We start from the raw sequence: 25,733 nt of genomic DNA, 5'->3' as shown, positions 1-25,733 counted from the left end.
GAGGATGTCAGACGCTGCTCATACTGTCCTCCTTGTCATCATAGCTGTGGTTGTTATGGTAACGCATATTAAAGCATTGTGATGATGATGCTCTTCATTTGCTTTTATCTTCGTATTGAAGTTTAAAAGAAAAAAATTTGAATTAATTACATTTAGACCCACATAGACCTGTATGTTCTTAATTGAGTGCACACATATTTAAATATACTGAATGTAGACACAGTCATTCTGATGCTGGAAATCAAACAAACACAGAGACAGAAACATCCAAGCCTCGATAAGAAAGAATCCCAGCCATGTGCAAAAGTAAACTAAGAACTCTTTTATTCTTTTTTGTTCATTTTATATATCTATCTTTAGCTGTTTTAATCTTTTTTTTTCTACACGAGTCCTTTAAAAGTTTGTCATCATGCTAGGTGCAGCTTCAGTGTTGGTAGTACATGCAAGGTTGTGGTTTTTTGTTGGTGTAGAATTTTCACACATCGGACAACTGGAGAGGGGGAGAACGGGGGAGAGCGGGCGGCTCTGAACGCTGGCCGAGCGTCTCTGGAGTCACCGCACACAAATGAAAACAAATGAAAATAATAAACCCGCTGCAGACGACAGCTGCAGGGGTGGGAGAGGAGAGGGGTCACTGATCATCGAGGATTCACAAAGGGTTAAGCATAAGCAGTTCAGTTCTTGCTGTGATAGTTGCCATCCGATCCAGAAACGGGGACGGTTTTTTCATCATGACATCATCAGTTGACATCTTTAGTGCAGTCAAAAGTAAAAGAAAACTTGGAAGCAGGCAGTCTTTAGGGAGGGACATGTACATATATATATGTATATATGTATAAAAATACCTCAGACAGCTTTGTGGAGAGAATAGAACAGGAGACAGAGACTGGGGGAGGGAAACTTAGGTCAGACTCCTGTTTGTGATGGGGTGACATGAGGGGAGACATCAGGAGTATTGCTTGTGACTTTGGTCTAGGTCTATTTGTCAGGGGGCACCGGGTCCCACTGCTCTCAGGTTTCTTTTTTTTTTGTTCAAGTCAATTCTGTCAGATTCCCCTTTTCTTCCTTCTTCTTCTCCTCTAACACGGACTCATACTACAACATACACAGGAGGTGAAAGAACAAGGTACAGAAATGACATCACACGTGCCGGCTGGTGGATGCCACTTTTAGCTGAGGCACCTTACAATGCATATATATATTTTTTTCAAACATGGGTGGCTACAATTTGGGATGAAGCCCGGCAGTGTTAGTGCCATGCTTAACAGTGCCCAGTGAGTCACACAGAATTGCTAATACGTACGTAGGAGCGTGAACATTGTCAGAAAACAGTTTGAGGGAAAAATAAACAGTGGGATGAGTTGATTGTACAGGGAGAAGATTTTGTCATTGTTGTTCCTTATATACACAAAACTGCGATACTGCAGCGATAATGATCGCAGGTCACAATATACACGTTGGCAACAGGTGCACGAAAGACGCCTGACATTTCAGCCCCCCCCCACTTTGAATTAAATACACTGTTTCTGTACAAATCAAAAAAATACATTTGTTTGGTGGATTTACAAACAGTAAAGGTTTGAGTCCCGGAGAAGAAAAGAAGGTGTAAATCTTGGAAAGGAAAACACTGGGATAGAAACACACATGGACATCATCATCTTTGGTGAAGATTCCACAGCGTACGCCTGAGCACACATGTAGAGATTCTGCACAGACACACACACGCGCACACACAAAGACATACATTTCCTACAGGTCTGAATAGGAATTCACTGTGTTTACTTGGATCTTTGTGCACTCGTGCAGGCGTCAAAACCAAAATCACAAAAAGGTCTTCTCGAACTAACGTGTTTGTGGAGAAGAAGAGAGGAGGACGGAGATGACATCACACTGCGAGACATTTCCTACATGTCGGGTTTTTCAGATACTGTATTAGTGTACACCTCTGATACAGGGACTGAGTGGTACTTCACTGCTCCTCGAGGTGAAGGGATTACTGTGTGTTTGCATCACAACAGACTGATCTAATGTGAATGTAACTTCATATACAGAACTGTCTGCGGCACATACAGTGGACCATGCCTTCTATAGTTAAGCTGACAGCTATCGTGGGTCCCTTCCACAAAGTAGCATAGTTACAAGTTGAGAGGTTTGTTTATACTATCACTATTTCTACTGCAGTTTTATCTCCTGTCCTCAAATGCCCCATCTTAAGAGAAAAAAACAACAAGGTCCCTGTCCCTTCCCCCGAAAGAAATGAAAACAATAATTCACACGAAAATCTAGAAAACAGAGACAAAGATTCAAAGCTGCCTGTGGAGGAAGATGCTGGCATTCATTCAAAAAAAATCATTCACTGATGGATGCACGCGGCGCCTCCACCACGCGTTTTCTGCTCTGCAGGCCTCCCAGTTCAGTTCCCATGCAAAGCCATGGCTTAGATCAAGAAAAAAAAATCAAATACAACGTGCAGCACCTCCTGAAGCTTGTCCCGAGACCCAGGCGATGGAGGGAGTCCACATGACCCCCCCCCGAAGTGTTCAAGAATGAAATGAGAGATGAGATAAAATAACTTATGAATGGAAGGAGGAATGAACGAATGGAGACAGAAATCATCATGTGTTTACTTAGCTGCTGCGTCACCTGCCCTGTACTAAATGTCCTTTCCAGTCAGTGAATCAAACAGGTCAAACAGGCCACAGTATTTCAACATTTGTTCCTTTAATACAGGGGCCAACAACATGTAGTCTCATCTAAGCAATGGACCAAATAACACACATTAAATGTTTTGTTAACTATTTTTACTTCTCTTTCTTTTCAACACTAGATTTACATCCTGAAGATTTACGCATCCTTAAATTAAAGTTTAAAATTTTAGCAAGTATACATATAGAGAGATTTTTGTTTAGGTCCATAAACGTTGGTTTTACTTAACACAGATCCTGTGTTTCTAGGCTACATTTCACCCTAAACTGGCTACAATCACTGATCAAGAAAATAGACATAAGACTGTATCATTTTCAACTTGTAAAACACGACTTCTGTGGGAAACATAAAATGACTGACTTAAAAACCATGGATTCCAGTTTTAAAACAGAAAATGAGCATCAGTTAAAAATCTTACAAATAAAAGGAGAAGACGTGGTGAGGCTCAAGTCCTCTGAGGAATGAGAAATGAGGAGTTTTGGATGGCTTGTGAAACTACGCACGCTTATTTCCACAAGTACAAAGTGCACGTGCGCCGACACATGGGACGGAGGTAAGTGTCTTTGTGGGCTGGCTGTTAATAAGGGGCTCTCTTGATTTCAGGCCTGGGTCAGGGGGCAAAGATTGGGGAGGGGGTGTTAGGAATCCCTTGGTCCCTTTTCTCCCTCAGGAGCTGAGGGTGAACTGGTCTTGCTCAATGGGCTTTTTGACCCACGCCCCCAGGCCGGCCTTGTGGAAGGCCTTGATGAGAGCCTGCTTGGCGGAATGGTACTCTGCGGCTGCCTGCTTGGCTTCGTGGTAGGAGCTGGGCTTGAGCACCTTGATCCGCAAGATGGATGACAGCTGCAGGGGGAAAGAGAATGAGAAATGTCATGAATAAAAAAAATCAAAGAGCTCATACACAGGTCACAACAGCGGCTGCAGCTCGGTCCCCTCTCTCTCTCTCTCTCTCTCTCTAGACGTTTTCAGACATGAACTCCACAGGATATGGGGTCCAGACTTTCTCTGGAGGTGGCCTTTCACACATAAACAATGCAGCAGGCGATTCTCCAATCAGACGTGTTCACAAGAAAACAGAAAAAGTAAAAGTAGGTATGATTTCAAGACAGATTCTCCTCCATCTAATTTGAAGGTTAGTTTTATCAGATGTTTACTCGACCCTACAGTGTCAACGGTTAATGTTTCAGTTCATATCTGACCAATCAGAACCCAGCAGGGGCTCTGGGAACCAACTGTCATGCTTCTACTGGAATTCAAAGTAATGAAATGAAAACGCAGTCTGGTCCCACAGCCTCATGGAGGGGCAATGTTGCAGAAATCCTCCTCATCATCACTCATCCCTTACAAGGGACAGGTTCCAGTTGGTCAGGAGGATCCGTGAAAAGTTTCCAGATTCAACCATCAAAATGATTATGATATGTATTATCAGGTATTCTGTCTTGAAAAAATTGTGAAATATATTCATAAATGTATATTATCTTATATTATGTTTCTCTTGTTTTGGTCTTTCACATTACTAAGTAAAAAAAAAAGACTATGTCAAGTTATTCAAGGGACATATATGAGGGCGTCCCTGGAATATTTTCTATTTATATCTTTTAGGGGGTCCTCTGCTGTGAAAAAAATGTAGACCCTCTGATCTCTACTCCCGCTCACAGAGAATGCCACTAAGAGTGTGATGACATAAATGCAAGCCGCTGTTTTGCAGTTTCAATTATTGCATTTGAAAACTGCTCACAATAAAGCAGGTTATTTATCTGAAAATGAAATGTCAAATGCCTTGTTTTCATTTTCAAATTGTAATACTGTCGCATTTGAATATTAATCATAGCTCGAATACTGGTGGCATAAATGGAAAACAAAGTTACATTGTTTAAAATTGCATTTTAATTTGCAACTAGATATTAACATGTGAATGTTGTCGTCTGTACAGCAGAATGAGACTTTGAAAAGTAAATGTCAGCTTTGTCCATTTTCAATTTTTGTGGAACACCACTATGTGAAAATTAATATGCAAATGTCATTATTGTATTTTCATTGAAATAAAAAATATATTCATTATGTGGAAAATGATGCTACTGTGAAGTTATAGGTTTACATTATCATTTTAATACAGTCTGCTGCATGCTTTCAGAAATGTGAGGGCGAAAAAGCAGGAACCAGAAAGCAGCTGGTTACCAGTGCAGGGTATGAAACAACATCACAGAAAGGTTAAGAAATGTATCAGTACCATTACCTTGGAGTGTAGGCGCACCCAGCGGCTGTAGAGAGCGTGCTTGCAGAGACGTGAAGCGCGTCCCATGTCGTCCTTGCCCGTGGTTGCGTTGATCACCTCCAAAGCCTGGTCTCCCACCGTCCAGTTCACGCTGAAGTTTGGCGCCTTGCCTGGCTGCCTGGCCTCCGCGTTGCTTATTCCTTCAAACCAGAAACAGCCACGGTCAAGGTGTGAGCAGCAAACAAGAACAAAAGATTTGTGAGTTAAATGTTGCCCTTTTCACTTTGCAAAAACTTTGTCCCAATATGAAACCAAGGGCCGTAACACAATGAAAGATAGGAGACGTTTGTGTAACAGAAAAAGGATTGTGCTGATCTTCTTCTCTCCCCTTTCTCCAAACTTCTGTGAGACCCACAGCAGCTGAACCCCCTGCTACTCCGCTGCATGGATGTATTAAACAATGGATGAGGTATCCAAACACTGAAGCTTATTTCTTCAAATGACAGTCGCTCCCACAGCTCCACTATCTTCAAACAGCATTTACTTTCTTTTATTTTGTGTTACTCAGTGGAGACAAACAGTATCATCCACCCAGGAGGACAGAGCCTTCTCTCCTCCAGCACATTATGGGGCCTCGGCCTCTACTGTATTTCAAGCATAAATGGAAGATATATGGATGCCATAAATCCCTGAGTCTTGCTGTGTGTGTGTGTGTGTGTGTGTGTGTGTGTGTGTGTGTGTGTGTGTGTGTGTATTAAGCGCCTTGGTTCCATTTGGCAGCACTTGTGGCAGAAGATGATTTAAAGGGGATGAAACCCTCAGTGATCTAGCGCCACAGCCCCTCACCGCTAAAAACTCTCTAAAGCGGAAAAGGTTAATAACCCCCTACTATTATATCCTTTACCCTCGCCATTGAGAGAGCAAGCAGAGAGGAGGAGCAGGGAGGGCTGCACGTGCATCCAGCCTCTCTGATATGTCATCGCCTTGGATCCAGACAAATGACCACAGTGTCACTTTTACAGAGTTTTGGTCATGAATTAGCCATGAATATAAACATTCTTGACTAATACACCCACTGTTTATTGTTCAACATGACTGGAAGACCAGAGCCTTTCTGTCCTGCTCTTGACCCTTTGAAATCTGCAATAGAAATGTGGCATCAGTGTTCACATTTTCCCCTCAAGACTGAGGTATTTCAGTATGAGAGCAGGGTTTATTGATTTTATATTTAGATTTTGCTTTGCATTACACTCCAATAGCCCCTCATTCGTCATCTACACCTGGCTTCTATTGGCAGGGTCATTTTGACAGACTGGTTGCACAAACAATCCAAGCGCCAACGTTTCACACGAACACGGGCACTGCGAGCGAGAGAAGAGCTAGACCTCAAGCACAGACAATTAGTCCAAGCAACAAAACATATGAGTGCATGCCCACAGTTTGAGCTCAAGGTTTCAGTGCAAGCACAAGGATTTGTGGGAAAGCACAAAATCGGAAAGTGAGGTCAATACGTCCACACTCAAACAATATCTCCACTGCTATAATTATTCTTGGCATTCTTCAAATGCTTCATATCATTAAACACTAAACTTTAAGATTATGGTAATCAATAAACAACAATAACCATAAAAGTACTGAAATTGTACAGTAAAAAAATAAAATAAAATCAGGCATATTTTTTTACATCCCATTTTCCTAAATAAACAGCCTTAGTCTTCTACAATATAACAATTGGTTGTCTATTTAGATGCTTTTTTACAAGGTTTGTAAAAATGAAAAATTGTGGCAAACAATGAAACTCAACCAGTAACAGAGTTTTCTTAATCATACCTCAATATGGCTGATCAAAGTGGCTGTGCCAGCTGTCACTTAACCACTAAATATAAAGGTCACTGGTTAAAAAATTGAAAACCCTGCTTTTATCAACTTCTGAAATCAAGGACCCACATTTTTATTTACTGAAACAAAATGATTCTGATTATTTTTGGTACATCTGTTATCTATTATAACTGTACAGCAGATAACAGGTATTCAAGGGCTCATGATACATACTTTACAGCCTAACTTGTCAGTTGTTAATATTGTCTGCAGCAAGCGAAACATTACAATAAAAGAGCGGGTCAGAAAGAGAGAAGTAGAGAAAATGCTATAATTATAATAAATGCTATAATTATAATAAATGCTATGATTATAATAAATGCTATAATTAATTAACAACTTGGAATAATTAAGAGCCTCCACCAATCTGTCAAGTTGTAAGAATGATGGTCTCCCCCTCTGTTCCTGAGTTATGTTGTTGATTAACGTGTTTGTGAATATGATGCCACAGTGAAATTGACCTTTGAACTTTTGAGTTAAGGCCAAAAAAATGTTTTATGAGGTCACAGTTATGTGGACCCTTGACCTTTCAATCTGTTAATTCTTGAGTTTAAATAAACATTTAAAGAAATTTCCTCGAGGCCTTCTTGAGATATTGAGTTCATGAGACGGACCTGAAAAAATGATTCCTACGACCACGGCCATCGCCAGTGCAGAGGCATAAGTTAGAAAAAAGCTGAATTCCTTGTCTTTGTGACCTTTCTCAAAGGTCAAGCCAATGCTGAGAATTTACAAAATGATAAAGCTATTTAAATATCGCAGGAACTAGGTAAATGTCAGCTTAGATCAAACACGAGAAAAGCAATAAGTGTCTTCCTGCCACAGACTGACCAGCGCCGGAGATAAACATGTTCACTGCTTACGATTACTTTCTTCCTCTTTGCTATTTAGAGAAGCTGGAGTTTGAATAGCAAAGATCAACACGGTGATCCCCTCAAAGTATGAAAATGGGAACGTGGTCGGCAATTGCTTCAGTTTTTCTCAAGTAAAATTTTCAGCACATTACAGGAGAAATCTTATCAAACAGTTTTTTTTTCATTTCTCCATCTACTGCAGATCAGAGAGGACTCTTTACCGCTGAGTAAAGGCCTGTTGAGAGTGAACTGCTGGGGCAGGTCCTCGATGTCTGCGATGCGCTGGTACATGGCCCGGGAGAGGTGGTCCGCGTGGTAAAGGCTGCCGAGGATGATGCTGGAGAAGTAGATTGGCTCTGTGAAGTAGCTCATCAAAGAGCCCTGGATGCCCACCACATTCCATCTGCAGCAGGAAAAACAAACCATCAATTAGATAACACGAAAGTGAAAATAGCATTTTTTATGGGGATTATTCAAGAATTTGATTGAATAATTTTACTTTCAGGTCTGAGAAAACAGAGTGCACCAAACACCACACAACCGTACAAGAGATAGTTTGTGTTCATAATATCAGAAAACCTCAGTTACCTTCAAACGAGTTACAGAACATATAATCTCTACAAACTGTTTATTAACTAAATACTAAATAACTATTTATTACTAGAAGCTGTGGTCTGTATAATAAACATGCAAAAAAGATGACTATTAAGCATTGAATAGTATGTGCACACTGCAAACTGGGAAAACACAACCATCACAGCAGCACGAGCAAAATATATGAGCATATAGCCAGTTTACGCAATCTACTGCACGCAATCCTACAGTTGTGTACACTCTAAGGTATCCAATTTCATTTTCTACAAACGTCTGTGTATTTCTATGCTGTGTCATTAGCCATCTCTCCCCAGTCATTTTCCCATTGACATGCTCTGTGAAGCGTTGCCTGCCAACCTCAGTGGTTGTGGTGGAGAGGGGGGAGAGAAGGGGGTAGAGGCTTGTTGTTACAGAATAGAGAGAGAGTTAGAAAGGAGAGATGGTGAAAGTATAGAGTGAAAAACAAGTCCAACACAAGTTCCACAAGTCTCTCAGGTTTGAGCACGCAGCAGGCAGAATGACAAGTGATGAGGAGAAAGTACTAAGATGTAAATCAGGTTATGAAAATGTAGCTTTATATAATAATAATAATAATTGGGATCATGGCTCTCAGTAGAGGGCATACCTCCACCAAGCCCCAACAGTTCCAATTTATTTGGATCTGCAGCAAGTTGCACACACACAAATATCATTGCCCTGAAGTTGCCCAAAATTTTTGCAGCAAGATCCATGAATTATTCTCTGAGAAATCAGGGAAGATGTGGAAAAACAGAATTTTAAAGAAAGTGGAAAATACATTCCTGGATCCGCACCAAAATGTATTGAGTTCTTCTCTGATCAATACCACATCCCTCCAACAACGTTTGTGGTAATCCATCCAGTGGTTTATGTGAAATCTTGCTCACAAATTAACAAACACACAAACGAACCACTAAAGGATCAATATCTTTTGGAAGCTCAGGAGGTAAAGCGGGTCGACCACTAACCAGAGGGTCCCCAGCTGCACTTAGATGCACCGTATGAATGTGTGTGTGAATAGGTGAATGTGATCATCAAGACTAGAACGCTATACAGATACAGAGATAATAAGAGTACAGATGGTCGACACAAGACACCGAGAGTGTGATGATGACCATGAGCTCTTCTCGTTCTCTGTCACTTCAGGCTGATTGTTTGAGAGTGTGTGAAATTACAAACATGGACCTACAACAATAAGGTATATGCAATAAGCATAACACCTCAGGCTACACAGAGGGTCCATTGTTTCCAAATGCAATATTCTCTGCGCGCCTGTGTGTGTGTGTATGTGTGAGGAAGAGCGTGATGTTGTGTGTCAAACTGAGGGAGAAATCTGAATCCACACATGCACACATTTTTTTCATCACAACAGGGTTACACTCTGAAGGACACACACACCATATAAAAAAAAACTCAAGTTATGTTTTAAGAACCATTCAGTCTCATATCCTCTCAAACATATCTGCATTTCTTTGTGGCCAATTTATTGAATGTGCAGACACGTACTGTATACACACCCAAGTGAGCAGTTAAAGAAATAAATGTATACATGACAAGAGAAAACAGGACAAACAGAGAGAAATGACCCGTGGGAGCCTGCTTGTCAAAGAGCTCATTCAGATAACTGAACAACAGACATGAGGCAGAGAACTGCTTGTTCCTGCTAAAGTAGAAGGGCAGAGCATGTGATCAAAAGAAAATGAGACGAGAGAAAATAATGTACGAGGAAGGAACATTGGTGGCGTGTTCAAAGTGACACAGGAACAGAGGCAGGTGGGCTAAAGATTTGTCACTACAAGGTGAAACAGAAGCCTTGCATCATGTTTACTCAGAGTGGAACAATATAATAATGTCAATTCATTATCTATACGGCAAAGGGTTAATTTCTATTTCTGTACATCAACTTTAAAATAGTGTGTTTTTGCTTGTTATCAGGCCAGAAAACACCCCACATGACTACATGAACGCTCTTCCAACCCATTTTACCCTCTACTGACTTGGATCCCTTCACTCCAAACAGCCACAAAAAAATCTGAATCACTGCTACCATTACTGACACCGCTGAAATGGCAAAAAACCTCTCACACAGTGCAAACAGCATCCGCTACACAGTAGACATCTCCCTCATCAAATACACGCTCGGCATTCAATCACTCTGTGCGTTCAGGCAAGGTATTGCGATCGAGGAGGAAGAAGAGAAGGGAGAGGGCTGGTGGGAAGAGTTATGGAGAAGTTTTATCGTTCATCACAGTGGCAGCACACTGTTGCCTTGAACATGGACAGAGACTAAAGACGCTATGATCTGCCTGCTAAAATGGCCCCGGGGACAGAGGAACCATCAATTCAGCTCCACCTGTCACTTCCTGAGGAAAACGGTAGGCTTGAAATGACGAAGCGAGGATATAATGCGATTCATTGCAGTATGAGTAAATAAAACACATGAGGAATCATGAAACATGGCTTTTTATGGTTTCAATATGAAGTTCAGGGATGCTGCAATGTTCCCAGATTATGACGGTTTTAGGACCTTTCTAAACCCACACAGAATGCAATTTAATGCCTTTTTCATGGTCATACCAGTAACATCTTTTCAGAGTGTCTAGAAATATATTTGATCAATTAACATTACCTGCACCCAGAGACAACTGATAGATGCATTCACCAATTAAGAAACAAGGATCACATTTTTGTTGCTAGTTGACTCAACAAGCTTCCTAACTTAACTGGAGGCAGCAGTCACAAAACACATCTGATGGTTCTGACTATTTTGCCACAAAAACATTTTAAATGGCCTGCACAGTGGACATTCCACTTGAAGTTTATAAATAAATAACTCCTCCCGATAACCCACAACCACAGTGAATTTTACAGTCTAACCAATATTACTGACTATGTAAAGAAGGGAAAATATTAAAACCTTTAAATGACTTTTAATATATGCAAGGGCATTTTCAGGAAACTGAATTCCATGCTTGTCTCTTCACCAAGGAGATTCTGTTTTTCTCTATTTTTGTTTGTCTGTCTGTCAGTTGGCAAGATTATGCAAAAACTATTCTCGGATTACCACAGAATGGAGAACAGAACCCACACAATTTCTTTGTGGGATCCAGGATTTTCCCCCTTTCTTTAACATTGTATGGGTGTGTTTTCACATTTTTGTTGATTTCTCAGAGAATAAGTCATGGATACGGATAAAAAATGTTGGCATGTTTAGACAACTTATTTATGAGTGTGTGTAAATTGGTGCAGATCCCCCAAAAAAATGAACTAGGGAATTTAAATGTGGTTTCAATAGGGAACTTGGTGGAGGTATGACCTCATTCATATGCTCATATTTTCACAGATCTGCAAATACCCTGGAGATTATACCCTGAAACTAAATGTACATTTGGCAAACATTGTATTTGCTTCTTACTTTAATACCACTTTTTTTACAGTTTGAACATAACCATTGTGTTAATTATTGCTTTAGGAGTAAGTGTTTTTTTTTTTTTTTACCTTCAAACAGAGCCTGGCTGCTGTTTCCACCAGATACAAGTCTTAAACAAAGTTATCTTAATTAAGATAATGTAAACTAATATATTCATATTTGGAAAGACAACAGTATCCATTACAATAAAAACAACAAAGCAACCAAACAGCTTCTTGTTATAACTAAACAGTAACCAGGTTATTCATCAGCTGCATTGTTATGAGTAAGAGTAGTAATCTGTAATAAATTACCTTGCGATCTTGTCACTGCATGACATTGTGAGTAACCGCTCTCCTTGCAGCACCCCGTCCCAGGTCTGGATGGTGTTGCTCGACCTCACTGGGATTGTGCCTTCCCCTGACTCAATTTTGGTCCTCAGCTGGCCCCGTGCTTTCCGGTTAGGATGTCTGTCTCCTTGGTCTGAGCGAGACGGCACAGAGACAGAGAATAAAGAGATTCACGTAAAAATACAACATTTTAGAGGAGCTAGCTCCCTGAGTCAAGATAAACTTGTCAGACTAATGGTTGGATTATAAACATATAAATATGCAAATATCTACATTTGATCTCCTCCTCCTGTCGTGTTTTAGAAAACAGAGCTTTTAGGAAAGGAAAACAAAAAAATAGCTTCCATACAAGCATGACCTATTATTTTTATTATGTTATCAATGTTCTCTGCTCTTTCACAAGCAGGCGCCATCCATTCGGTGACTAATTGAATGTGGCTGTTTTCTATTCAGGCTGCCATGTGTAACGGAAAACACTCTGACAAGAGTAAGAGGGAGGTTAATCAGACAGACAGAATGGGTTGGCTGGGTGGAAGAAAGACTGATAGAGCCAGACAGAGAATGACAAAAAGCTCTAATTACTAGAGCCTTGTTTAAACGTGTCAGTAATGTGTATTTGGACATCGGAGTAAATTTATAATTAAATGAAACCAACCATAAGAGGAAAACCTACAAATCTAATTAAATAAAATAAACTGCTGCTCAAACTGAATTCCAAACCAAGACAAGACCAAATTAATAACACGCTGGCAGAGCTGAGGAGGAGGAACGAGGCCGGGGTTCGGCAGAGTGTGGATGTGCTGCGATGGTTGCAAACCTTCAACGCCAGCCTCGTGCGGAGAGAAGATCCTGGCGTCTCCGCAGGGCGAGGTGCTGATGTAGAGGTGGAACTGAACATTGTCCTTTAACCTGTAGCCTTCCTTGTCACAGTGCATGAATATGGAATTGTGGTGTTCCTCCTTGGTGTTGCTATGATGACAAAAAAATGGCTGATTCAATCAGGGCTGACATACACCACTACACCTGTATTGTTCATTGTAGCTCATTCAACCGGACATGAAATGGAATAAAGAGCAGTGTAAACACATGTAAGACTATCAATACAAGAAAACTCACAACTTACACAACAATCCCAACACTGTACTGTGATAATAGAAAAACATTTCACATTGTTTACTGACCTGAGGAAGAACTCCAGCTGAGTGTAGAGGTATCTGATGAGCGAGCGCCGGGCGATTATCTCAGCGTGGCAGTCATTGAGTGCCAGGCCGCGGTCACTCATGTACTCACCGTTGATGCATTTGGTTCCTGTGGAGACACAAATGACCTGTGCTTCCTTCACATCTGTCCCTGTTGAGGGGAAGAGAACAAAGATGAATCGGTTAATAAGGCAAACTCTCAAAGTACCTGCTCCCTAAATTGTACCGTCACGCCCTTGAGAGGTTGGAACTGTTTCCACTATTTTCTCTATAAGCTTTAACAACAGTGTTGTGTTGCTACTGAAATATGCCGGCTACTGCTGCTGTTATTTTTGCATTTAAGAAGAATGAATTGTGTTTGTTGTGCAAAATAAGCCCTATTTTGCACAACAAACACAATTCACCCAACTGTTAGTAAAGCACATAAATCAGAATTATTTCGCTTAACTGATAAGGACAGCTCAACGATTATAAAACAGGCACTCACAATACAATGAAGTACGGAGAAGATGATGACTGACACTGTCCTGTCAATCTCAAAGACCACTCCCTCACAGAGATGTTAATATTTAATATGTAAGCATTATATTGTTTAGATGGGTTTCCTCTAGAGAAACATTATCAGTGCATGTTATTTTATCACATTAGTAAATTAACACTTGTGTTGGATAACATAGCAATGTGGTTAATTCTGTAAAAATAATGTTAAGACTGAATAAGTGGAAAGACGTATAAGAGCTAAACACTAGCTTACATATTTTGGTTCAATAAATATCAAAATTGTTTTAAAGATAATTATTATGCTCAAAAACATATTTCTTTGATGTAATATTTTGAGTATCATAATATGTAAGTTAAACATATGCAACTGTGTGAACTTAGGCCTCCAGAGACCTTCTGGTGCAGACAGACACATATAAACCTCCTGGTGGGACAACACTTTGTGAATGATAAGGAGTTTGTGATATAAGAAGTCTCAGAACTTTAAAATGATGACACAAAATACAGAGTCAGTGTATGTCGCGTAAAACAAGACAAATATGATTAGGGTTGGGCTAAACTTTGTACTTTTGAGGGTACTGATAAAATTGTGTTGGGTAGTGGTAGTGGGTAGTGATTCATTTTAAATCAAATATCTGCGAGCACATCTGGATAAGAGAGCAAGATGTGTGTGTGACTGAGAGTAAAAGAAAGAGTAAATGTTAGATAAAGAGAGAGAGAGAGAGAGAGAGAACAATTTAACATTATTATCATCAAAATCTTTGAAGATAACAAAGGTTAAAGATCTAAATGCTGAATAATGATCGCTGTGAGTGTTACAGACTTATATTTTATTATAAGATCATTAATATTGACATGTTACTGTTAAGTGGCATTTTGTTTTCTATTTGGTCGAGGTGAAAATCATTTTATCAATATTATGTACTGCAAAGGTAAAAAAAAGTATCTTGTTACATGTGACTACAGCAAGTGAGTAAATGTACTTGTATTTCACTGCAAAAATGACGGTAAACAAAGCTGAACATTTTCTAATCATAAACATTGTATAAGGTGCAAAATATGTATTATGCATGACTAAAGATGATTATTAGATGGTACACAACATGTAACTATCAAAACTGTCAGTGTTGAATGTGACCATAAAAGCACCAATCGTCTCCTCCCCTGAAATCTACCTGTTGTCATGACGACTCCCGCTAGGACTTTCCGTCGTGCATGGGGGGAGGTGAAGTTGTCTGTCAGCTCACTGAACTTATCCACCACCAGGCGAGAGACGGCATCAGCCAGAACCTGGAAACACATACACACAGACACACAACAGCAAGACGCACACACACACACAAACACGAGCTTGTGTCAGATGTGTCAGCTTACAAAGCGCGTCTGATGTTATCCTCCCCTAGAGCACCATGTACCTGTCACAGTGTTCGAATTCAGCTCCAAACAAGAGTCAGAGAGTTGAAACAGCAACGAGCAAAACTAGGTTGACCCCCTGAGGTAAACCTAACTGTCTTTCAAGCAACGCTGTTTCAGTTTGACAGTTTTAATTACCATCTGCCTTCTGAAAGTGAATCACAAAAGGCAAAAACTAGACAAGTAAGAACTTCACACAGCTGAACTTAACACATATTTTGCCTTGGACAGCCAGCTCTTCTTGCTGGCTCTTTATCCATTGCTAATGTGATGGCAAATGATGATAACCAAGAGGAGAGATGACGGCTGGATGACCACAAATTAAAGAGATTAGTCCACGATACTTCCCTGCTACTTTGGAGTCATCCACTCGTAGCCAGATCATTTGAATTTCGAATGCAGAGGTCTTTTAAGGGGTGGAAATGAATTTTAATCTGTAGTGGTGCTGAAAGAGTGGTAGTACAGAGTTCTAATTTTGGGACAAAAAACCCTCAATTCTGAAAGGTCTTTAATGGATTTAATGTTTTGATCATTGATAAAAAACAACTGAAAATATACAACATGGACGCAAAGTAAAGTTTACTGAAATCACAATAGAATCCAACCATTTGTCTCCATTAGTGCCGTTCCATATTGAAATGGGCTGTAGAAATTAAACACTAAGTGAGAGAATATTAATGCTGCTGTTAGTGGGAAAGCTATCATTAAATTGGGGGGCTTGTCAAATAAATCTGTTGACAAGTGGATAGAGTGAGTAAAGAAAGATAAAAAAGGATTTGAGAAGGGGCCTGCGGACAGTGGTGTGGTGCTGATTAGGTTTGCTGACTTTATTATCTCTTCTCACACACTGACATGCCTCAGACAGTCACCACTAAAGTGGCATCTAAAGGGACCATCAGCCTTTAGTCCCTGCAAACGTGATGTGAATGAGCTTTTATTGATAACCTACGAGAACATGACCAATGGAGTTCGGAACGACTGTCTATAAAGATGGACGACATGGCAGCTCCCCAAATGTGAAGCCCAAGTGTCTAAATTGCCCCCTGGTGGCTTGCTGAAGTATAGGTCATTAATCATGTCTCCGCCATGTTAGTAGGTAGAACATGGACCAAATTAAAAGTTAGAGTGCACTTAAAATAAATTCCTCTGAAAGATGGTTTCTCTCATTGTAGGTAGTTTTTAATCACACTGATGTCTGATCAAGTGATTTTTATTTTTCCAGTAAGTTTGACTTTGGTTAGTTAGTGAAGATTTAAAGTAAGTAACGTGATGATGACAGCTGTGATTGACTTGATATTAGTCGTGCATGTGTATCAGCAGGACCTCGCCACAGTAGCTCCATCCCCCCAGTTGCTACTGCACAGAATCCAGACTCCAAATGTCATCGTCGCAAGATGGCAGTGTTCGTATCTGGGATATCTTGGCTTCATTTTTGATAGTGGGAGTAAGTGGGGATGCGTCGTCCCTGTGTTTCTGGAGAGATCTTCCATCAAAGCTTAGCATGATGATATAAAGAAACAGCCATTCACTCTGGAAATATTATCCATTAAAGAGAAGGGTTTAACGGGTCTGACTGTTTGCGCAATAACAAGAAAAACTTATAACAGAATAGATATGGACTAGGCACTAGAATTCTAATTATCATCATTACAAATACTATATCTGGATCTAATGTGCACTGTGTAAAAATTTTATCTTAAAGATCTTTAATCTTTCACTTCAATCAGTCTTTGTGGTTTCATCATCTGTCACTCTTGACTCTTTCAAATTTTAATTAGTGTTTCAAGGTCATGTAACTGTTTAATTGTATGCAGAAAGAATGGGTTATCATGTCTAGGCATAGGTTTTACAATTACGCCCTGAGAAAGACAGACAAATGTGGGATACCTACATCTCTTTATGAACATTGAGGTGATCAGGAAAGTGTTTTTTGCTTCAACCATATTTAAATTTTTGTATTTTTCAACAGTATCTTATGTGAGTCAGTCAGCAGAAATCCGGAGACATTCACATGAAAACAAGGCATTTGAACAAAGGTTTCCTTGACTTATTCAATTCAGGCAACAGTGTGGTCAAAATTATTCATATTTTAAGGTCTGCTCAACCTTGATCCTGTTCAGTCAGCATGGAAACTCAGTGACTTTACTGAAGAAAATACTGACGCAGAGCTTTATACAAGGGAGATAATTTTGAATGCACTGACTGGAGAAAGCTTACCATATGATTAAAAAACCTTGCCGTGGAAATGACTGATCATTTTAGCAAAAATAAATTAAATAGTTGAGTTTTATGTGGTCAGATATTTGGCAATCTATGAAAATGAATATCTTACCTGCGGTAGGTGAAGCTGCAATCCCTCCCTTGGTATGGGTTGCCGGGACGGCGTCTGGTCTAGCTGCATGTTGAAGAGAGCTGAAAGGGCGGCTTGTGCTGCCCGGGCTTTAGCCAGCTTCTTGTTGCGCCCTGAGCCTTCAAACGTCTGTGCATCCACTGTTACTGACATCACAAAATTCTTGGCATGACTCTCTCCGCTCTCTGAGACAAAGTCATATTTGAGGCCTGGCCTGAGCTCATTGAGGATCATGACTGGGTTTTTGCCACTGGAGGGCGAGTTGAATGCTGATGGAGGGGGCAATGGGGCCTGGACAAGGTTGCTGCCAGGTGGTGTGGGCAGTGGATACTCCCCTAGTGAGTTTATGGAGCTGTTACCATTGGAGCCTAGATAGAAGGATTCTTCAGGTGCAGCTGGTGTCTCAAAGCCATTGAAGAGCATGTCTGGGAAGTCAGCTTGGTCAGATGTAAAGTCTGTGTTCACCGTCAGTGTTCGACCCATGGCCAGGTGTGCTTCAGAAGCATTAGGGAACTGGACGAAGGAACGCAGTGCCTTCTCAGCTGCATTCAGTTTAGCCTTCTTCTTTGTGGGGCCCATGCCCTCAAACATCTGTCCATTGACCTCCACAGTCATAACAAAAACTGGTGCATGGACTGGTCCTGTCTGAGACAGCAGTTTGTACTGGAGACCTGGTTTGATTTCATTCAGCTGCATCAGCGCATTCTTGGGCAGGACCGGCCCTGGTGTTTTCTTGCGCTTCTTGGCCCGGAACTTGGAGTGTGTGTGCCCATTGTTTCCCTCCTCTAGGGGGCGCTTTCGACTGCTCAGGCCACTCCCATTTGGCAGCTGTTCAGCCACTCCCAGCCCCTCTTTGCAGGACACGTTGTCCAGGTTTCGGTTTTCCTTAACATCGGTGCTGCTTGAACCTGCGGTGCCCAGAAAGAGTAACTTACAACGCCTTCGTTGCAGGATCTTGTAAATGCAAAATTTATAGATTCCTTTATCACTCTTTGGAACTGAACCAATGATTTGTGTTCCTTTATCACAGCAAGAGAAATTGGCTTTTTATTTAATTGAACATCTTAACCTATAGTATACTGATATTACTGCAAATAGTAAAACATCATCAATCAATGTAAAATCATTGTTTTTATAGAGATGGTGTGTATACCTTGTCCAATTTTGAAATGAAACTCTTTATATATTAATATTATAAAATTGCAATACCATTATTCTAATGGTCTGGCTAAAGTTATGCAGTTATGGTACAGGCTGTACAGTGTTATGGGTCTCAAATTTAAATGCACAGAGCACACACATACACACACACACACACACACATTTTCATCATCTATCCACAATTTTTAATCACTTAAGTGCCTATAAAAAAATTTGGTATATCCGAAGTGTTCAGTTTTCAACTGCGGTTTCTGAGATATACTTTATGGGGGGGAACACATATCACTGAATCCAGTTAGCAAAGTGGATGGAATATTGGCAAAAATTTTCATTTATAACATCCTTCAGCAAAGGCTTGATAGGTTACTCCTTGCGGTACTCAGGAGAAAGAGAGGCCGCAGTGTGCATGAGTGGGATTGTAGGTTGGGTTGAGGGAGTGCAGGGGAGGAGTGCAGGGGAAGGAGCTGAGGACCAGGCAAACAGGAGAACACATCAAAGAGGCAGGAGGAGGAGACTCCACCTACTGCAGGATCCTACAGGCTTGACTGGTGACACGGTGGGAGGTTAAATTGCTGTTTGGCCATTTTTGAAAAGAACAACTGTCATACTTAAAGTGAGGAAAATGTGAAATCGAGAACTGTTTTTAATGAGGTGCCATTCATAAGACCCTGTGCCTCTGAGATCCCCCCCATGGAGATTGTCAGGGAGCACAGTGTTTTAAGTTGCAATCTGTCCCGACAAGCTGTTACCATCTGCTTACTACAACTGACATATCTAAAGGCAGAAAAAAACTACAATCAAGAGCACAAGATGCATTTTACAGTTTATGAGTTTTGAAAGCATGCAATACTTTCGTTGTGTACATGCGCCCTGCACACTGGCATGGAGATTCTGCAAATTAAAAAGATGACAAGGGAAAGGGGGGGGCAGTGTAACTGTGCACAACAGTAGCTGTAGGAAGAACTAAAGCCAGAATGGGAATAAGATAAATTTGTAGATCGGACAAGGAGGTGATCTCAGCCAACAACCTTTAAGCACCACTTATACAGCTGGGTGATTTTAGCTGTGGTGGAATATGGTTCTGTTAAATACGGACCTGAATTGTTTTCAAATATACAGCTCAAAGGATAAATGATAAAATGAAAAGAATATTCACAGTACATTTCGAGATTTTCATTATATCATTAACATTCTTAAATAAACGCTTTAAGTTAGTGATCATTGCCTCTTCTTTAAAATTTACATCTGTGGATTATAGTGACCAATTATCCAATAAAAAAAGAGAGGTACATTCGTAAAACTCTACCATGCTGCACAAACAGTGATTATAATTGCACAAAGAAAAAAAAAGTATTTTGTACGTTCAATAATGTATCATCATAATATTGATTTAATATTATGATGACTGTCTGCTAAGTGACTGCTATTCAGCTTCTCCAGAGCCTAAGAATAGATCTGAGGACAAAAGCCTTAGAGCAACAGCCAAGACACCATGCATTGAATTATGGGGCACACATGCAGTTGTGGTCATTATCATGAGAGCATTTGTGTAATCAGCATTCATTAGTAACGCAAAGAACAAAACATCCCATATGTTTAAATCTTTCAGAGCTACAAATCTATGTGGGGGGTTGCAAAAGCCAAATGAAAAAAATCATTAATGGCAACTTTATTTTAAGTGTAACTTGTCTGTTGGGCTTTGATTTGGGAAATCATTTCAAGAGCTGCTAAGGTTGTCACAGCAAAACAAAAACTTATTTTTATGTTTTTCTCCAGTCTTCCCTTGGTATTAAAGAAATAAGTTTATGTGAGTTCGGATTGCGTTTTATCTTCAGATGTATCTTTTGACTGCCAGTCGAAATGTTAGTAAGAGGCCGCCAGCAAAGGACTACAAAGACTTTCTCTTGCAACTCTACTTATTTGACATAACACAAAACAACATGCCTCTCCTCAGAGCATAAACACTGAGCATGACACTACAATGAGAAGTATTCATTTGAATTGCAGGTTGCAGCACTGCTGGGATGACAGCTACCTTTGAAAGAGTGTTCAAATTGTTAAGGTGAAAGGAAAACACATTCAATCTTGTCTCTCTGTGCCTTCTGAAGCTTGCATACTGAGTTCAAACCAGAATGTCTAATTAAAGTTCAATATGCTGGAGTTGAGAGGATTTTCCAAGTAGAGAAATGGAGATAGAGGGAATCTAATGTGACCTGAAGCATCTCAGATATAATGATTCATTCTTGCTTAAAAAGTTTTGGTTACATCAGCGGTGTGTATTTGTGTGTATGGACTACTTTGTGTCTTGGTTCAGGTAAGGACAAATGACAGCTAAGATTATGCTCATGTAGGGGCAACTAATATGGGTACGATAAGCAACACAACACACATAAGCATGTTTTCAATATGTACAAGTTTGATTTTTATTTAGCTTGATTAGGTTTATGTTATATTACAATAATTAATAAATTGTGAGCTGGCTGCTACATGAATGCTTGTGCAGTGTAAGTGTTTACACTGATTACACTTTAGCAAACGACAGGGCACACAAGGTAAGGCATGCAGGAAGACAAAAGGAGGGAAATAAAAGAACAAGCAGACATTTAAAAGTGGAGACGAGGAAGAAAGACAGAAAAATGAGAGAAAGCACGATTCGACTCACTCATATTCTCCTCCTCATCCGCATCCATGGCGACAGGTTTGTTCTGACCTGAGAGCAGCCTCGCCCCCGCTGCACCTGGGAATCAAAGGACAGAGGTGGACTGTGTAAGTAATACACATGCACATGAACTCTTTCGGCGACCTTGAATGGCAACAGTGATGATACATTTCTTGCTTGATGCCCCAGCACGCACGCAAAAAGAAACATGCACGCACTCCTCTGTGTAAGTAGCATGTGATGCAGGCATATAAATATTCAGCGAGTGAGAAATATCAAGGTGAGAGAGGAGGCCAGGGCTGACAGGCCTTAATAGCAGGAGCAGTCTATTGTGACTTTAATATCCCTCCGATTAGACCTCATTTCCCACTGCCTGCTGAGAGATATACAGCCAGTGACATGGCCAAGTCCCTCCACCGCCGCACACACCTACAAACTTGACTTATCCCCAAGGTGGAGTGAGCGATTAAGGCTCCATAAAGCAATAATTCTCACACTAACATTGAATGAAATGATTTCAAGCAATCTGAAATGTTTGCTAATGCTGCAAATTAGACTGACAGTTAACAATCAACTCTCAGGTTATGTGAAATTTTTTCAGGTCTCTGTTACATTCAGTTGGCTCTTCTTCGCCTTTTTCTGTCTTGAAACACTGGTAAAATATAAGTTAAATATTTGTCTGTCTGCCCTTTGGTGTTGAGCTGGTAACCTAACATCAGCTTATCAAGGCTTATCAGGTTTATGGGGAAGAGGAGAGGGAAACAAAACAGCTGTGGGCTGTAAACCAGGAAGAATGAGCTGAAGGATGCTAACATGCTCCGTAGAGCTCAAGGGAATTGCACATTTTGGTGATAATTCTTTGAGGGTTTGCCAATATGTGAGCACTTTAATGCAGTCATTTGATCACCTGTTTATATGAAATAATGATCAGCACAGCTTTAATTACTTTTTACTGAAGACCCAATGAAGACTGTTTTACCTATTTAATATTGTGCTCCTGTCCAGTGTGTAAGATTTAGGTGTAAGGGAACTATTGGCTGAAATGTAATCTAGAATAATCCTCATGATGTTTTCACTAGTTCATTTCATCTAAATTGTATGAATTGTAGTTTTCTTAACCCCAGAAAAGGCCCTTTATATTGAAATACTTTATATTTACATCAATACCATGTTTTTTATATAAATCCAGACTGGACAAACTAAACACCTTTTGAATTTTGATGAAAACTGAAGCTACCACAGTTTCTTTTTCATGTTTGGAAGGGGAGGTGTTCAGCTGCAACATGCAAACACGAGATATCACAAAATACTACACACTGTACATTTAACAGTCAGACTGACAATAAACTGTTTTTTTAAATGCCATACATTCTTCTTTGCTACTCAGACACCAACTGTTGACTTTTTTTCACATATGCAGTAATCCTTTAACCAGATGGTCTGTTCACCAAAATCATCTTTATTGTAAATAAAACACAGCTGTCTAAAAACTCTTGTAGTTTCTGAAGCCAGACAAATGCAAACATAGCTTTTCCATCGAAACACCTGAAGTGAGGTTCTTTTCTACCTTTTCAGTGAAGAAATGCACCCTAGTTCTGATGTAACCGTTACTGTATAGCACCATCTAGATATGTTATCAGAGTACTGATGGAAGTATGGAAGTGATAACTGCATGGCATGGTGAAACAAATGGCAGTTTAATCTGGGTGAAACTAACATAATGTTAGAAATGATATAGGATCGATGCATAGAATTTGCACACTTGCCGATTCCCAGCCTGAGATTTTTTCAGTTGTATCAGAGGTATTTCCAATGCTGGTATCGCACAATCTCTAGCAGCATCTACACAATAGACTCACCCCTAGCTGGCTAAATATACTCCCCCCCATCTGTGATGTCTTATGCAGAAGAGTTGAATGTAGACCTTAAGCATCAAGGAGACCAGAAACCCAAAATTCCTTCACAAGTAGCAAAGTTGTTGACCAGTAATAAGTCAGTATCAAAATATCAATTAACTATTAACAAATTGTTCAAATCAAAAATGTCATTGATAATTTGTTAAAATCTAATTCACTTCTGATAATCATATGAGTCTACAGGACATCAGTTTCATGATCTCATGAAATCTCCTTTAAGAAAAGGGTTGTCCTTGGGAAAGTTCTAGCTCACACTGTACCGCTAATTACAGAATCAATAGTTGTATGAAAGTTTAAACTGCATGACTTTCCCCATCAGTCTCCCCACCAACCACAGCATGATAAAAATATAGCTCGGAGCAGGGCAGATGAGTGCACACTGATGAAACAGACTAACCAAGGAAGTTGGACGAGAGAAAGCAGCAATGAGGGAAAAGACAGAAAGGCAAATGACACAAAGAGACAGAGAGAAAGCAGGAGAACGATAGCATTATGATATAGAACAGATTGTGCTGATAATTCTCTCCCTCTCTCTACCCGCCTTCCATCAGTGCCCCCATTCCTCAGCCAGACACTTTCTTAAGCTAAACTAAATGGGCTAATTAATCTGGGCTAATGGTGGGTGACAGCAAATATGCTAGCACAATTATCACCCTATTAAAGATTCATATTCCAACCCATAATTGAAGATGAAAAGGTGGGGTGAAGGGAGGTTGGGTGGGAGTAGGTCCAACAAAGTGGAAGATGAGAGTCATTTTTCTCAGCTAGCGGGAGCCAGGTGCACCCAGCCCGCACACACTCATCCAGCAACTACAAGACCCACATCCACACAAAAGACTAGTTACAAGTTGTTGTCTCTGCAGTGCTTGATGCAGCAGGACTTCTGTATCATGCATTCAATGGAAGCTTATACTTTTGGGTTCAGTAAATCATGATCTGTATAAAAAAAAACAACAACATTCTTTAATGTTTTAAAATCACAAGTCTTTGAGAAAAGCAGAACCTAATCATGATGCATTGTTGAGACAGAGCAGTGCATTGTGTGGTGGTGTGTTGCATATTTGTGTATCTCTTCTTTCGAAAACGTTCAGCCAAATACTGAAAAGAGGTGACAAATTAGAGTAAGCTAAATCCAGAGGAAAACATATCAAGTGGTCTGATACTAAATTAAATTAATTACATATTGCCCATAAAGAAAAACTAAGCATAAGCTCTTTTGTTAAAATTACAAATTAATGATTTCCGAAAAACAAATAACATGTATTCAGTCATTCAACAGTGTGTATGCTAATGCTGTACTTCTAGAGCAAAGGGTATCACTGAAACAGCTACATCATGTATTTGATTAAGGAATGATCAACATTTGGGAATAAGAGCATATAAAAATAAGACTTTAAGACTGTGATCCGCATTAAAATTGTCAAAGAATTGGATGTAATGTACAGAATATCAAAAAGAGATGGTGATTCAGCATTTTTACTTTAGAGAACAGACAATTTTGGACATTAAACTAATTTGGACAATTGCATGCATGATGATTTGAGAGATTGGTCAAGACAAGGCAGGCTTTGGTGCACACACAACTGAAGCACAGGATGAGTCAAAAGAATAAACAGTGAGGGCTGCCGACTATCTCCCTTTCACATGCATAAATGATACTGCGTCATCATATTGTGAGACGGCTTGGTTCCAAGTAATTTTGAGTGGACGCCAAGGGAGGCAGGGAAAAGAGAAAGATGAGAAATGAGATGAAAAACCTCAAATTCAATCTGGCACGGTTAGAGGGACTGAGGGGAAATAAGGTGGTTTTGATTTGTCTCTCATCCCTCGCTTGCGCTGTGACAGAGCGATAGAGCATCCCCGCCGTGGAGGGAGCACCAACAGCGGCAGACTGACGAGCGGAGGTGGAATTGGGGGGGAGGTGGAGCGAGGGATGGAAAGGTAAAGGTGAGGGAAGAATAGAGGCCGAGAGAGATAGAAAACGCAATCCTATTCCAAGTAAAGAGAATCATTATCTCCTCTAAAACAGAAGGCGATGGAAGGGTCTGCCCTTGGCAGCCTGTGGGGATCAAACTGTCTAAAACAAAGTGCCTATCGAGGCTACTGTAGGAACTCAGATTTTCTATCAAAATTATTTCAGTCCAACTTCAAGCCAAGAGGCATAAATAATTGAATAAATAATCTTGCTTGCATGAAAGTGTTAACCTTTTATAATTCAAAAAAAGAATAGTAAAAGTAAAAATCTATTTTCACTTGCACCGCATTAGTAGCAACCTCTGCAAGTGAAGCGTAAGAAGCTCTAAGCAAAGACGTGAAAGGTAACCTCTTATGGTAATGGAGCAAAAAAGCCAAAAGATACAAAAGATTCACATTTCTGGTGATGTATGCTGTGAGCTGGTGTCAAATGGCAAAACGTTGAATAAGACAACGTTTTGCAGTTTGTTTTTGAACCTCTGCTAATATCATGTTGTCAGTGGTGGCTGTTGTATTTTTCACTCACAATCACTCCA

At 40.2% G+C, this 25,733-nt stretch overlaps 1 protein-coding gene across 5 annotated transcripts in view; it reads right to left on the bottom strand.

The window, feature by feature from the left end:
• Positions 1 to 307: 307 nt before the first annotated feature.
• Positions 308 to 25,733, bottom strand: part of adarb1b (adenosine deaminase RNA specific B1b) — a 117,170-nt gene continuing 91,744 nt past the window's right edge. For 2 of the 5 annotated variants that reach the window (XM_020090111.2, XM_069532721.1), the window contains 9 exons: positions 21,311 to 21,385; positions 17,470 to 18,395; positions 14,900 to 15,014; positions 13,206 to 13,374; positions 12,842 to 12,993; positions 11,989 to 12,157; positions 7,875 to 8,056; positions 4,937 to 5,121; positions 308 to 3,549 (listed from right to left, as the gene is read on the bottom strand). In XM_020090111.2, the coding sequence (XP_019945670.1) occupies positions 3,373 to 3,549; positions 4,937 to 5,121; positions 7,875 to 8,056; positions 11,989 to 12,157; positions 12,842 to 12,993; positions 13,206 to 13,374; positions 14,900 to 15,014; positions 17,470 to 18,395; positions 21,311 to 21,338 (2,103 nt within the window). In that variant the 5' untranslated portion in view covers positions 21,339 to 21,385 and the 3' untranslated portion in view covers positions 308 to 3,372. Of the gene's footprint in view, positions 3,550 to 4,936; positions 5,122 to 7,874; positions 8,057 to 11,988; positions 12,158 to 12,841; positions 12,994 to 13,205; positions 13,375 to 14,899; positions 15,015 to 17,469; positions 19,113 to 21,310; positions 21,386 to 25,733 lie in introns of all 5 variants that reach the window. The other 3 variants (XM_020090112.2, XM_069532722.1, XM_069532723.1) reach the window with 2 other exon arrangements.

This window comes from Paralichthys olivaceus, chromosome 10 (assembly GCF_024713975.1).
Source record: "Paralichthys olivaceus isolate ysfri-2021 chromosome 10, ASM2471397v2, whole genome shotgun sequence".
Taxonomy (NCBI): domain Eukaryota; kingdom Metazoa; phylum Chordata; class Actinopteri; order Pleuronectiformes; family Paralichthyidae; genus Paralichthys; species Paralichthys olivaceus.
The sequence above is the reverse complement of the archived record's forward strand: the minus strand, read 5'-3'. Positions and strand labels throughout refer to the sequence as shown.